The sequence below is a fragment of the Hippocampus zosterae genome, chromosome 1 (assembly GCF_025434085.1).
Source record: "Hippocampus zosterae strain Florida chromosome 1, ASM2543408v3, whole genome shotgun sequence".
NCBI lineage: Eukaryota > Metazoa > Chordata > Actinopteri > Syngnathiformes > Syngnathidae > Hippocampus > Hippocampus zosterae.
The window spans coordinates 33120185-33136432 of NC_067451.1; the positions used below are offsets into that span (position 1 = coordinate 33120185).

At 39.2% G+C, this 16248-nt stretch overlaps 1 protein-coding gene across 7 annotated transcripts in view; it reads left to right on the forward strand.

The window, feature by feature from the left end:
* The window catches only part of rapgef2b (Rap guanine nucleotide exchange factor 2b), a 122996-nt gene that overhangs the window by 85705 nt on the left and 21043 nt on the right, over positions 1-16248 (forward strand). For 5 of the 7 annotated variants that reach the window (XM_052058781.1, XM_052058797.1, XM_052058807.1 and 2 more), the window contains 9 exons: positions 1740-1871; positions 7006-7183; positions 9769-9905; positions 10657-10815; positions 11638-11790; positions 11902-12066; positions 13464-13571; positions 13638-13841; positions 15675-15783. In XM_052058781.1, the coding sequence (XP_051914741.1) occupies positions 1740-1871; positions 7006-7183; positions 9769-9905; positions 10657-10815; positions 11638-11790; positions 11902-12066; positions 13464-13571; positions 13638-13841; positions 15675-15783 (1345 nt within the window). The remainder of the gene's footprint in view (positions 1-1739; positions 1872-7005; positions 7184-9768; positions 9906-10656; positions 10816-11637; positions 11791-11901; positions 12067-13463; positions 13572-13637; positions 13842-15674; positions 15784-16248) is intronic. The other 2 variants (XM_052058814.1, XM_052058835.1) reach the window with 1 other exon arrangement.

Consider the following 16248-nt stretch of genomic DNA (forward strand, 5'->3'; position numbering starts at 1 on the left):
CCTTAGAGTAAATACATACTTCTGTGTGTCATGCTAAATCTCACAAATCAACAAGAAAAATTGACAGGGAATCTTTGTGTTTTGGGAAAAAAAAAATCTGAAAATGTGTGTCAAACTTGCCATTTCCTTGCCCAGGTGCACTCTGGCCCATATCTTCGAGGCAAATTGAGAACACTATCGAGATAGTCATCTCCGGTGCACTGGAGCTTGGGTGTGATTGCTGGGTGTCAAAAAAATTGCATGCTGTTTAATTATCTGGCTGGCTGTACTCGCCAAATTGGTGGAGCGGAGAGGGGTCCGTCCTTGGCCAAAATCTTTCCTCGAGCCACCGTCTTCCTCATCTGCTCCACTTCACCCAGATCGCCTCTGGTCAAGCGTGCCATTGTTATTAGCGCCCAGACACTTTTGTGCTCTTGTGAGCAATGTCTAACACATGGGCTGAACTACCGTTTGTCGTCAACTATGAGAAATAAAAACAAATGACATTATAAAAAATGCATTAGAGAACTAAAGCTCCTTTAAGATAAGATAAGATATCCTTTATTCGTCCCACACTGGGGAAATTTACAGCCTCCAGCAGCAAGAATGTATGTAGAAAGAAGAAAGGAGAAAGAGAAAAAAAACAACAAACATCTTTCAATTAAATACAATATGAACACAAATGGATAAATCGCAGTACTATTTACAATTTTCCTTCACATCATTTAATTATTATTATTATTATGATTATTATTATTATTTTTTATTCATCAGCCTGACAGCAGCTTTAACACTGTTTGCAAACTGTGTCCTGGCACGTTCACAGGTGGGAGAGGGAAGTTGTCACATGTGCACCATCAATAACTTCAAATACTGAAAAGCCATAGATCTTTTTTTTTTATACATTGTACTTTTTGTTGCTTTACAAGAAAAGTACGATTTCTATTACATTTTTTAGAGGTCTAGGACATGGACCAAACAAAAACAAAACAAAAAAAACTAACATTGTGATTTCGAACCAGAACAGTATATAGTACACTTTTAGCGATTAAAATATGGTAGACAATGGTCGAAATGATGTAATATGCATTAGCACCCTCTAAAACACTGGAGTGGAATAGCCTAACCCCCAACGTTTATTACATGCTTCTTCAGTTTGTCTAAAATGTGAATATTTCATTAGTGTATTTTCAACAATCATCCAACATGATTTAAAGCCAGGTACTTTTCAATGAACAATTTTATGTCAGCAATAATTAAAGAGCATTACAAAAAAAAGACTAAACCAAAACAACAAACAACTCCGCACACACTTTTTTTTCTGAAGCTCATCTCACTCACCACACCACACCTCACCTTTTTAAAGCCACACACACTTAAAGTCACAGATACTACAGTAGAAGAGGTCCTGCAACATAAGAAGACATGCTCTGTTAACCTTTTTATTGGATTGCTTTATATCCATGGCCTAGAAGTGTTTCTCATACAAATTCTGATTTAACATCGGTTGGTGATGGATCGCATCGCAGTCAAACTTGCGTACTATTATTTGCATCACGCCGTCTTAGGAATGCATCTTGAGGGCCCCGTGTTCATTCTTCTCATTGCACAGCAAGTTTATGTTTTTGTACATCAGTTCTTCCCATTAGTCTCCGTGTTGGTTTGTACCACGTTCTGAAAGCGCGGTCTCCCATAGCGCCCCTTGCTGTTGTCAGCGTCGCCATACTGACCGTGTGTGTGTGTCGTGTGTATGTGTGCAGCTGCCCGCAGACTTCAGCCGACTTCACCTGGCCGACGGCTTACACCCACAGGTGACGCACGTGTCCTCCAGTCACTCGGGGTGTAGTATCACCAGCGACTCCGGAAGCAGCAGCTTGTCCGATATTTATCAGGTGAGGCACGGGGGCAAAAACGAAAGCCCTCCCTCGGACAGTGGCCCCAACTGCTGCGTTACTATGCGTTCATAGTTTCTTTTCAATAACTAGATGTGACGGTAAGTACAGCGTATGAACACCTATTTGCAGTTGCTATGAATTAATTAATTTCTTTTGGGCAGGGGGTAGAATCTCCCTCCTGCTATTCGCTCAGGTTGCGCAAATGATCTGTTCTTGGTACTAAAGCCCAGGGTGGTTGGAAAGTAGTGACTGCAGCTTGGCAGAGAGACTTAAGATCCTTGAATGTCGGGGAGGAGTGAAATTTAGCCCAGGTTGTTGTTAGCGCCACATAGCGCAAAGGAAGATGTGTTAATGTGGTTTGGTGAAATTTCTTGTCTTTGAATGATTTCCTGGTTGGTGTGTGCGTAAAGTTGATGACGGGGTAAAGCAGAATGTGTGACAAAGAGAAAAAGTGTCATTTTTTTTAAATACACAAATCACATAAAACAGAAGACCTCAAATGTATTTACCTTCGCTGGCTTTACACAGAACTGCCAGAACAGCCATCCAAAGGTTGACATGCAAAATACAGCATGAGAGAAATAAGCCACAAATTGAGGCGATAAATGCTTTTCATTAAAAAGAGATGGATAGATCCCGCCTTCAGACAGTAAACGTGACAATGAAAAGCACATACCGTGGATGGATGGATGGATGGATGGATGACATACCTGTATGTCCAAACTCCACTCAGATCTGAATCACACTATAACATCAAACAAAGATACCGTAAATCATTTAATTGGACGTCAACGATTACATCAATTAAGTTGAAATATAAAGGCTCCCAACTTGCCAATGTAAAGCTCCCCGAATCGAAGAAATACAACTCAAGCCGTGGCATTACAATTTGGACAGTGACGAGGAGAATTTTTGAGTGAACCCTTCAGTGAACCTGACGGCGACAAACAACATGACAAAGAAAAACGTGTTTCGCTCAACTTCGATGTTTAACATGTCGATAATTTCAAATGAGTATCTTACAAAATGCAGAGGTGTGTACTTTTCTGGCCATGGAGTGTTTCAAATGTCATTCAAACGTGTGAACTTTCAAAGGAAGATGTGAGCGCAACTGATGCAGCAGTTGAAATTGATGGATTAACGAAAGGCACTTTTCATAAAAGAACATAAAAAATAGGATCCTCACCCCGTGGGCGTAAATAAAAAGGCTTAGAAGAGCCCGAAAATCTTGCACCGGCTAATCCTCTTAATGCCAACGCATCTTAGCGCCGTCACATGTTTTGCGAGCTCCATTTCAAAGTCCACACCATCACTTGACATCAACCCCTGTGCACGTGCGTGCGTCTGTGTGTGTTTTTGACAGGGCGGTGTGTGACGGTGATGTGAAGGCCATCTGTCAAACGCACGCATGCACACACACACACACACACACACACACACACACACACACACACACTACACAGTCTCTTTGCCATTCATTTACGTCTTAATGCTGCTTTTAATATCCAGGCTCCTCACTAGTTTTGATCTTACATTTGTGTAGCATTGTGGACCATTATTTGTATTTATTCAGCTTTTCCGTATTTTCCTCTCATATTTTTGTTAAAATTAGATTTTTCTACACCTAATTTTTTCCCCATTTTTTTTACTTACCATATTATCACAACATATAATAGTTTCCTTATCTATTTGTGCAATATTTGCTTAGTTTTTATCTAACATTTTGTATATTTTGCTAATATTTAGTATTTTCACCCTATTTTTCCAATGTTGATGTCCAATATTTAGTATTTTGCGCATGCGAGCTTAATTGTCTTTATCATAATCAAAGGTTGCCCTCGGCTGTATGCCAGCTAGAGCTTGAGTTTTCAAATAACTGCTTTAGCTAAGAAAATGATCGATAGGTGACATGTAATTGCTGCTCTTAATCACCCCCTGACCCCTCAGTGGGTTTATTTTAAGAGCCCACAGTGGGGGGTTTCCATTGCGTATTTGCACCGCAAACGGCATTAAGTGATGACTTATTGTTTAAAGAACATAAGCCTACATTTACTTTTGCCAGCCTGCCAGTTCACAACAACACTTCCATTGGACAATGAACCTCATTGGCTATAAAAAGGTTGCACACCAGAAAGTCAATTTGAAAATCTGAAGTTTATTTGGGGTTAATTAGACACATTAAAATGGTGGCTGGTATGCGCTGACCCATATTTAACATGAGTTTGAATTTGATTAATTTACTGTGAACGCAGCTGCATCCCATGTGATGAGTCGGTGTGCACAATTTTGCAAACACATTATCTTAGTGTCCTCAAATAGTTTTTACATTTTATTTAAATTGTTATCTTAATAATTATCTTTTTTTGTTCCTCATTTATTTTCTGTTTGTTCTTTACTAAATTGTATTTATTTTTATTTTATCTTTATTTATTATTATTAATTATATTTAAAGTTGCAGAAAAAAAATTGCTATTTTGGAAACATTCAACATATGTCAAGATAAAAGTAAAATAATAGAAGTAATTTTCCTAAATTCAGGACTTTTTCAAATTTCCCATTTTTATCCTTGTGAATTTGCCTGCGGTTTCCTCTCAGATAAATACTTGACTCGTTTGGAATGATGTGTTGGATGCCGCGTGGTTTTTAATAAGTTTCTCTTGGGAGCTCATGAAGCGATTTTACTTCCTAGGAAGTGCTGACTTTAGAGGTTTTTGGATAGGAAGCTCCGAAAAGCTTAATTACCAACGAGAACCCGGTCTCATGGTCATGACAGGACTGTGTGTGTGTGTGTGTGTGTGTGTGTGTGTGTGTGTGTGTGTGTGTGTGTGTGTGTGTGTGTGTGTGTGTGTGTGTGTGTGTGTGTGTGTGTGTGTGTGTGTGTGTGTGTGTGTGTGTGTGTGTGTGTGTGTGTGTGTGTGCTTGAATAAATGATGACACTGGCCCTTCAATCAGCCTTTGAAAGCATTGATCCAAGAATAGCGCTGATGAAATATTAACAGCAACTGACTTTTAATGGCCACTGAATGTTTGTATGGATTTCGGATGACACAAAAGGCAACACATGGACAGGGGAGGCCTTTTTTAAAGTCAGCAATGACTCGACATTTACACTCTGATTTCTCCCCATTGTCGGCTCACTGGATTCTGAGTTTACGATTGAGGTTAAATTATGTCTCCCAATTGTGCCTCTGCTAGTTTGGATTTGTGCCATTTATCCGGCTGTTTTCATAGCTTTTATCAAGTGTTTTAATGTTGTCTGTTTTCGCTATATTCTATTTTTGTCTTAATATTTGGCCTCTAATTTCCTCACATTTTGGGGGAAAAACTTTTTGTGTGTAGTGTAGCAATTAATGTTTTTCTACCAATTTAGTTATTTCTATTGTTCTTTGAGATATTTTTTAAAATAGTTTTTCTTCTCTTTTTGTATTTTTTAAATTGAATGAAATATTTTGAGCATCATGATTGTTGTTTTTCCCTCATGTTTTGGCTTGTGCCATTCCATCGCCTTAGGAAATCCTTGATGTATTTTGTAAGAACATCGACAACCATAAACATTGTTTTTGTTTGAATACACTGTTTTCATCTTTTAATCAAAACCCCTCACATGGGCTGGCCCTGCCCACCGGTGGGTCCACGCCCAAATGTCCTTGCCGACCCCGTGTTGATGAATCATTAATGATCTGCTCCACTCTTGGCTCGTATTTGAGGAGAAGATGACACGAGAACACGAGTTGGGTCTCCAGTACTCAGTATTCTTTACCTTTAAAAGTGTGAATTGTGCCCACAATGCGTCTGGCGGTGGAGTTTTACAGGCATTTTTCCAAGACCACATTCTCTCCCCTAGCCAATGAGGTGAGCTCTCGGAAGATGCTTTTGCACCTGCCGTTTTCCTCCACTATTTTGTTTTCCTGATCACGCCGAAGAAGGAGTAATTGCACCAGGGCTTTCAAAGAATGAGACGTTGCCTGCAGGCTTGGCGCTGACTCGGGGGCAAAGGAAGAGTTAATAAGCTTGTTCTGTGCGAGGCAGCCTGTTTGTCATGCAACGCTAGAGCTGATGTGTGGTTGTGTGCTGAGAAAGTGGTTGAAACACTTGAACTTGAACGCCTGAATTTGTTGCTCTTGTTGGAAGATGGAGCAAAACTTTTGAGTTAATATTTTTATCTTGTCTCTTGGCCTTTTTTCAAAAATATTCACCATGATTGTCCTTTTTTTGTCCAATATTTGCATGTCAAATCTAACATTTTTGGTAAAATGTATTTATTTATTAAAATATTAACCATTTATTTGTATCGAATATTTTTTTTTTACCATTTGTTGGTCCGGTATATCTTTGACCTATTTTTATGTCCATTATCTTTTAATTATTCTTATTTCTTATTTTATTTTTATTATATATTTTTTTCTCCTCTTAGTTAGGGTTTTTTTCCAATTTGTTCATTTTTCATAATTTTTTTTTCTTACGTTTTTTTGCATTCAATATTTTGGTCCTTTTTTTGTAATTTTCTCTGGAATCTTTGGACTTTTTTGTGTAGTTCTCTATTGTTTGTATGTTTAAGATTTCTGTTGGAGGGCTTGCTAATGGCCATTTTGTCTAAAATTAAATATTTTTTATTCTTGTTGCAAATTTATAAATATATGCACATTTTTGTCTAAAATGTTTTGTTTTCTAATATTTTATAATTTTTCATGTCTAATGTTTTGTGTATTTTGGGTCTAATATTTGTGAAATATTGTATTTTTCATCAAATCTTTAGCATTTTTTGGTTTGCTTATTTTTCTACAGAAGTTACCATATTTTGAAGTGTTTCTTTTATTTTTCAGCTATTATTCATGTGGTATTTTTCCTGTACAATGTTGTATTCGGCACATACTCTGCATCAGAACTTTACTTTAGATTGGAATTGTTGCTTGGTTCAACACCGTTGGTTAGCAATTTTTTTTTTTTTTTATGTATTAATTTGTTTTGGTTGATTGGGTGAGCTGATGGAGAGATAGCTTTTGACTGCATTGGTGGTTCAGAACTTCCAACTATTCTTCCAAAATCCCAGTCAACTTTTAAAACCATGGCTATTTCTCCCTCTCACCCACCACCAATCATCCCCACCTTCCTTTCCCCACAACCCCTGTAGGCCACCGAGAACGAACCAGGCGACATGGACCTGAGCGGCCTGCCTGAGACGGCTGTCGACTCTGAAGAGGACGACGACGAGGAGGACATCGAGCGAGCGTCGGACCCCCTCATGAGCCGGGACATTGTTCGAGACTGCCTGGAGAAGGACCCCATGGACAGGACGGACGATGACATAGGTGAGATGGCGCTCTATTTTGTTTGTACTTAAAAAATCCTCTACAAACGTGGTTTGTTTCATTCACTGGAAGAGAAAATCCAAGAAACCAAAGAGGTTCGGTGCTGTTTCCAACCACTAGACCAAAGGGTGTAGTATCGCTGTATGCATTCATATTTTTCAGAGCAGTACAGGGCATTACCTAAACCCATACAGAAAACATTCCGTAAGGCGCAGAGAATGTAATTGCCTCATGCTCTACCCACTCATTTAATCTGTAAAACAAACACAGCCTCTGGCTAGCAGCTATTATGGCTGTACGGTGCTCTTATCTCATCTGAAATGTTATCGCGCCAATGTGAATATCGGTGTAATTCGAAAAAAGCATTATAGGATTTATACACGATTATATTCTTTTATTATCTATTTTGGACAACATTTCCTCATGGTGTCTAATGTCTTGTTTGATAAATGGAGAATAGTATTGAATGTCTTGTTTGATAGAGAGTTATCGGAACTATAACTCCTTCAATTAATAAAAAAAGAGAAGCACGATGAGATAAGAGGCAATTTTTGAAATCAAGTGTTTTTCATCAAGGTTATGTGCAAGCCTGAAAAACGTGATGTGTAGTGACGGAGGGTGATAAACATTTTTTTTGTTATATAATTATATTGTAAAACGTACATTTGGATGTTTTGTGGGTCGGTCCATGGCCTGTCGTAATTTGAGCTCAACTTTTACTTTTTTTTTTTTTATCATCATGAAATACTTTAATAGGTCTTGTATCATCATACATGAAATTATGTCCTGTGTATTGATTAAGTGACGTAAATGGGATGTGGGAGAACATTTATCCCATTTATCTATTAATCAAAAACCTAACTGACAAAATAATAGTTTTAGAAATAATCGTTAGTTGCAGCCCAACTCGTAATGTTCCACTTTAGACAAACATTGGTGTTCAACTTTCTAAAAAAAAAAAAGAAGAGCAATTCATGTTGCACTTTCCACAAGACAAACTACGTATTTATATTGCACTTTAATGAAAACAAAGAGGATTTTGTACTTCTATAAATTTTACTCTCACCTAAAATGATCATCCTAACAAGGTGTCGTGACCTAAAAAGAAAAACTTTCCAAAAGGAACACAAAACTCTTGATGTTGCACTTTACTTTTGCTGCCTTTTTTCATTTTCTGTCAAAATGAATGACCAATCTCTTTCAGGTATTGTTTCATAATGTTGTGTCAAATATTTTGTAGAAATGGACGCCCTCGCCGCTCCCTTCCAGTATTCTCAAACCTTTGCCAAACTTTTTCTGTATTATACTATCAAAGCTGTGGCTCCTCGATGTGTTTGAAGAGGCTTAATATTGACAAGAGGAGGTTAATGCGTCGGTTGGAGTGAGAGGAAGAATGAGTGCCCTCTTCGTCCTCCTCCTCTGCCTCTTCCATCTCCACAGTTAATCCCCACAGCAGTTTGCCCACCAGCCCTCCCTCCCCTCCTCCATGCCAGCAGGCTTTTTCTAGGTCACTCCTGGCACATCGTGCAGCCTCACCTCGCCCAGCGCATCAAACATTCAAACATTTCCTCCAGCACATACGAGACCTGCTTGTTGCAATGACGACCGCAGGACACCCCGGGCATAATCTTGAATATTTGTGGATTACATCTAAGGAGGATTTTCTAGTTGCGTGGCAGACAACATCAGATGATGAACAATTAAATAGTTTTCAGGTTGCAATTATGAAAAAGTAATATATTTTCCAAACTGAAATATTTATTTTTCAGAGTCAAAATTATATGAATAAAAATCATTTTCAATAAATACATCTACATTTATTTTCCACAAAAATGTATATTTTGGGGAAAAATGTAATGTGAGAAAAAGTGTTTTTCTCATGAATTTGATATTTTCTGGAACAAAACCCTGGAATCTTGAGTTTATTTAGTTTTTCTTTTTTTCCAACCCCCCCTCCCCCTCTTTTTTAAGAGTGTATAAACCAAATATATGGCTGTATTTCTGTAGAAAAAAAGATCCATATTTTTCAAAGCTAAAAAGTTCTATATTATTTAGATTTGTCTTTTTTCGAGAAAGAAAATTTATAAAAATAAATAAAATATAGTGTATATTTATATGTTGAAATAATTCAAATTAGTTTTTTTTTCCATTTTCTGTTGCACGAATACCAATTTAAACAAATTGAAGTTGTTACACTGTCAGATTTAATTTCACTGCCTTTTACGGATATTTAAAGTTTTTATCATTTTATTCTTTCCTTTTTTGTCTTCTTTTAAAGTTATATAAAATAACCTGAACTGGTTTGTCTGCTTATGTCCAAAAGTTAGTGGAGAGCCCCCTTCTGTGAGTAATATTATATTGTTTGTCTCCACATTTGGTGCAACAGCATTTGTGTTTAAATATTGGTCTCTGAAAGTGCTAAAACGTCATGACAGATACTAGTTTCATGAGCCCATTGTTTGTATTTTGTTAGCATTAAACTAGTGCAGCTTGCCGGGTCTTTGGAAAAAGTTCTACCTCGCCTCAAATGTTTTAAGAACCTCTACAGTAAACACACTCACACTCTTTTCTCCCTCCTCCCACAGAACAATTACTGGAGTTCATGCATCAGCTGCCAGCCTTTGCCAACATGACCATGTCGGTACGGCGTGAACTGTGCGCTGTCATGGTCTTTGCCGTGGTTGAGCGCGCCGGTACCATTGTTCTCAACGACGGCGAGGAGGTGCGTTGATTTAGTTTCAAAAAGAAAAAAGCTAATTGACACTTGTTGTTCTTCGTCTCCCATTTCATGTATTATCCGCTCTATTTAAGATGAATGCCGGGCATCTCGTCCCGCCCTTTGGACCTCCTCGGGCGGCTGAAGCGAGACGCGGCTTTCAATGGCCACAGTTTTGCCCCACAATCAAACCGGGCGTTTTAGTCAGTTGGTTCAGTTGGTTCCATACTAGGGCAAACTGCCAACATGATAAAGTCCTCGATAGCAGTGCAGCCCAGCCCGTGTTGAGTTGAAAGTCACATGCCATGCAAGTAAAAATGACATTATTCTTGTTAGACTGTGACTTTCTTTGTGGGAGTATTTTTTTCTCTCTCTCTCTCACTCTCTCTCCCCCCACCTTTTCCGAACAACAATGCCTTTTTTTTGCTGGGGAAAAAAATACATGCTTGAAGATTAACACTAGGTCCATATTTTCCATGTATTTTTATTGCTCTTTAATCATTCATCTTATGTTTTGTGCCTTCAGCCACTCAATGGGTCAGCATTTAAATGCTGCATGTCACTATAGGTCGCTGGCATAGATAGATGAACAAAGATGCGTGATATTTATTCACTCCATCTGACTTCTTCTGACCAATTAAAGTAAAATTTGCGAGGTTTGGAATCGGTTTGCCACATTGTTTTCTTTGAATGGGTTAGCGTGTAGCATTAGTGATGCCATGGCATCTAATTATGTGATATGGTGTTGTGATACCAGCTCGATTCTTGGTCAGTGATCTTGAACGGCTCGGTGGAGGTGACATACCCCGAGGGGCGCACGGAGATCCTGTGCATGGGCAACAGTTTCGGGGTGTCGCCCACTATGGAGAAGGAGTACATGAAGGGGGCCATGAAGACCAAAGTGGACGACTGCCAGGTAGCGTGTCCTTCACATGCCACAAAAGACGTCCGTTACACGGCTGTTAGGCGGAGGTTGTTTGCAGCTAATGTTCTCACCCGGGCGTCTCATAACGGCACCCGAGGGGGCCTCGATGTTGATGATTGTGATGCTCTTGGAGTTGAATTAATGAGCCGTTTTTAGGCAGCGTTTTTCGCGCATGGTCGGAATGATCGCTGACTTATTTTGAAAGAATGAGTCATTAAAGGGAAGCTCGAGCAACAACAAAAGTGTCAAGATGGTAACATTAATTATCAAGGTAATATTGATGAGGTTAAATGGTAGCATACATATTCGGTCAACATTCAACTCAAATGTACAGAAAAATCAAAAGTGCTAAGCCGTGGACAGTTATCTAAAATTAGGCAGAATATAGTGTAGACTGGAAAATAGACAAACTCATTTTGCCACTCAAAGGGCTAGAAAAAAAACAGATGGATGCGGATGCAGAAAAACATATCCAACTTCAATAACTTCCTGGTATATCACTTACACAAAAATTACCTGGCTGAGATTTATGACCAAATAATGAGCCCAACAGATCAAGAAGAAAAAAAAGTGTCAATATGGTTAAACATCAACAGAATAAGGACCGATATGGTTAAACATTAAGAAGAAAACACTGATGTTAAACCACCAAAAATGGCAATACTATAGTTAATGTAATGTAATAATAGTTATTATAGTCAATGTTATCAATACAATAAATATGCATAGTTTAAATGTCAATGCAGTACTTTGATGAGGTGAGGTTAAACATCAAGAAAATCTGACTTGTTGTTTTGGATGTCTTTTTCATAGTTTGTGTGCATAGCCCAGCAGGACTACTGCTGCATTCTGAACCAGGTGGAGAAGAACATGCAGAAGGTGGAGGAGGAAGGTGAGATCGTCATGGTCAAGGAACACCGAGAACTGGATCGAACTGGCACCAGGAAAGGACACATTGTCATCAAGGTGACTCATGAGCATCACCACCATCATCGTATTCATCGCTGATTTGTTTTATTTGTATTATTTTTCCCCCCACCCTGTCATAACACTTCTTTGCTTGCTCCGGCACGTCAGGGAACTTCGGAGCGACTGACCATGCACCTGGTAGAGGAGCACTCAGTGGTGGACCCCACCTATATCGAAGACTTCCTTTTGACGTACAGGACCTTCCTGTCCAGCCCCATGGTGGTCGGCAAGAAGCTGCTGGAGTGGTTCCATGACCCCAGTCTCAGGGATAAGGTATGAAATCTCAAAATATCTCAGTACCTGCTTGCAGCTCGGTATTCGGTGACAATTACCATAATACCTTAACTCAGGACTGATCCAACTTACTCAACTTAACTGTATTTATAGAGCACTTTGAAACGGCCATCGCTGCATACAAAGTGCTGTACAGGGACTAATTTAACATATACAACAAATAGTAAAACAAATCGGTAATGAAGATGGTAGAAAGCACCGAGCAGCAAAACAAAGACCAGATCTAAGTCATGCTGAGTCGAATGCCAAAGAATACAAGTGGGTTTTGAAGATGGGCACCGAGAAGGCTTGCTGAATGGTAAATTTAGGGTTATTTTGTTGTTGTTTTGGTTTTTACTTTTAATCTTGTATTTCATGCAAAAGAATTAGCACTGAACGGCGCCAGTGAACTTAATAACTTAGTTAATGCTAACACATGATGCAAGTCACACAGGATCTGCTAACGAAACTAGCATCGACGTTGCAGTGGTGTAACCCTTGAAGCAATGAAGTCTTTGAATGCAAACGTCGGCAAACACATGTAGACAGACAGTATAACAATACTCATACACACACACTCACACATTCGTTATCCTCTCCAAAGAACCAATTATTACTGCAGCTTTATGAGTCAAGTACAGTCGTAGCTAAACTCTTCTTCCTGAACAATAATTGTCTATATTATTCTGCTCCCTAGTGGCCGAAGCGCAAAAACCAAAAGCAGCACATGCCAATGGGTGTTGAAGCACAAACTGCTTTTCTTTCATTCTTTACTTTGTATTAAATTATATTTTTACAGTATGTTTTTATAAAGGACAATAATGCTATTTTCCTACTTTTTGGGGGGGGAAGCTGGATTGGTTTAATGTCATTCTTTTCATTTCAGTGCGAAAAGCACCGCTGTGAAAATGGCATTGATCTAAAGTTAATATCATTTCATAAAAGGTATTAAAATATCTATTTACACTGAAGAAAATTGTGAGAAAATAATGCATTTTAAAATAAAATAAAGGATGAAAATAGTTTTGGGCAAATTAAAATTTTAAAATGTTTATTCCGTTTTAAATAAAATAGCCATCAAATACATTTTTGTGTTGGTGGAGCGGGCAGGGTGCAACAATCGCGAAATCCAGGTGTAAAAATAGTTTGGAAATTGTTTTAAAAACGGCACTTGAGATTAACAACACAGCCTAATTTCTCTTTCTTAAAATCATGGGACGAAAATAAAACTCCAATGAATAAACATAGTTTTTTTAAGTGGTAAAACAAATGCAATTTTTAAAAAAAGTGGAGGTGGCGGAAATGCAGGTTGAAGAAAAAAAATCCAGAAAATCAGTTTTAAAAAAAAAGAAGCTGAAGAAATATTTATTGGTATGTTTTAAAATGTTTTTGCTCAGGTGACACGGGTGGTCTTGCTGTGGGTGAACAACCACTTCAATGACTTCGAGGGTGACGCCGCCATGACTCACTTTCTGGAGGAGTTTGAAAACAACCTGGAGAGAGAAGTGCGTTTAAAAAAAAAAGACAAATAACAATAAAGACGCACTGTCCTCACGTGCTTTCGTCTTCAGAAAATGTGCGGCCACCTGCGGCTATTGAACATCGCGTGTGCTGCCAAAGCTAAGCCCCGCGTGGTGACGCTGACGAAAGCATCCAGAGAGGCTGACCTCGCCTTCAGCCTGCTGGGAGGACAAGACAAAGGCTTCAGAGTCTTCATCGACACTGTGGAGGCTGGGAGCAAGGCGGCAGAGGCAGGGCTCAAGAGAGGGGATCAGGTAAATGGCCACTTCCTGCTAGTTTCTTACACACCGCTTGCTCACCTCGTGTAAATCCTCAACCATTTGATTGGCCCAGTCATACATCCTGTAGCAGTTTTATTTTAAGTCTGTTTGGTTTCTTCTTCATCGCTTGCCTTACTTACTCTGTCCTGTTGTGTTAAATTTTTGTTTTTCACCACTTGCCTGACACATGCCGCTTGGTACACCCTTAGCTATTTGCCCAAGTTGAACATGGTCAACCTGAACAAATATTTGTGACTTTTTTTTTTTCAAGCCTTGTTTTGTTGAATTATTTTTTTCTTCACGGCTTGCCTGCCTCACGCACACAGCTTGCTACGCTTTCTGTTTATGGAAACTTTTTGTTATCTTAAATTGGAATATTCACTGCTTGCCCGTATCTTAGCGACTACAATGTTGTTTTTTTTCCCCCTTGGCTTTCTTCTTCACAACATGCCCGTCTCGTATGCACCTGCCAATTAAATGAAACCATTTAATTGGCCGAGTCAGACAGACAACTACAACTAATATTAACAACATTAAGGCTTACTTTCTTGAATTTTCTTTTTCACTGCTTGCCAATCTTGCACACCCCTCACTCTAAACAATCGAATTGGTTGAGCCAAATCAGAACATCCTGAACTTATATTAGCAGTATGTAAAGAATTTACTTTAGTTGATGCAATTTCAAAAATACAATTCTTTAATGTGTACCAACCAGATCCCAAATCCACCTTTTGATGACCGTTTTTGATTAAACAGTATGCTAACAAGCCTCTTTAGCATCCCCTCAGACCACCCTGCACTCCTCTCTGGCCAGTAAACACAGTAACAATGGCAATTAGACAACGAGCCTACACAGCAACAGCTCCCTGCCCAAGGATGAGCGTTCAGAGGCGGCTGACTAAACTTCACCTCACCTAATAAGAACATCGGGACCGACTCCCAGAGAGCAAAAATAGGAGCGCGAGTGGAAAGGACAGCTGCAGGGGATGTTTGGATTGGACGAGTCTTAACGTGGATTCAGACACTCTCAAAATGGGTTTCCAGGATTAAGGAGACTTTAGCTGGATGCCCAGAACATAGACACGTGTGAAAAGGGCTTGTGTAGTCCAGAATCGAAAAGAAAGCCACCAAACTAACTGCTGCCACCAGCTAGCTCAGTTCATTAAAAAAAAAAAAGACAGCGGGAGAGTCTAACATTTGAATGTAAATAATGTCTGGGAGATTAATTTTACTCAACTGCAGATGGGGGAGACATCTCTTCGCAGGTAGGCTTTCTTTTGTATGCATTTTTACGATAATGCTCACCAATGGAAGGTGGCGCCCCCTGAGTGGCTGCCTCTCCAGCAGCGCATATCCCTGTTTGAGTTTCTTTTCGACCTTTTACTTTATTTATTTCTTCTTCTTCTTTCTACCCACAATCTTGCTGCTGTAGACTGTAAATCTCCCCAGTGCGGGACAAATAAAGGATATCTTATCTTAGCTTTTTCCTGGCACAAACTGAGACAGACGTAGTTCTTTATTACGAAGTATTTGTATGCATTAATAATCCTTTAACATTTTATTTTTCTGAAGTCATTCAGAAGTCTAAAAGTCTAAAATTGTCCAAGACATTGGTGGTAGCAAAGAAAATCCTTCATTCGTTGGTTCTTCTTTAGCTAGATGTGGTCGGTCGTCTTCCAAGTTGATATGCAGTGTGTGAGACAGGAAACCAGACAAGAGAAAGGTTGAGCTTGAAAATCACACATCCAAGAATAAAAATCGAAAGTCTATCTTTGAGTTCATGGTCTAAACTTGAGTGTCTCTGTGCCTTGTTTTCTTCCTGTGTAGATCTTGGAGGTGAATGGACAGAACTTTGAGAATGTCCAACTCAGTAAAGCCAATGAGATACTGAAGAACAACACACACTTGTCCATAACTGTGAAAACCAACCTTTTAGGTAAAACTCTGATGCACACACATTTGCTGCTTTTTGAATCGTTCTCATCTCAGGAGGCTGTAATGTATATGCGTACCAGAAGGAAGCATCCAAACATATGACCAATTTAAGATTTTCTTTCTCACCTATCGATACTATTGATATGTCCCAATGACATCTGTTGTTTTTACGCATTAATAACCAATTTAAGGTGTGTGTGTGTGTGTGTGTGTGTGTGTGTGTGTGTGTGGGTGGGTTCTCTCTCTCTCTCTGTCACACACACACACACACACACACACACACACACACACACACACACACACACACACACACACACACACACACAATCTATTAACTGTTTCAGAGAATTGTTGTAAAATCTATACCTTGTGCCTTTTGGCACTTTGTTGCCTCAAGATGGAAAGTGTGGGTGTTATTTTAGACCAGGGGTCAGCAAACCAAAATGTTGAAAGAGCCGTATTGGCA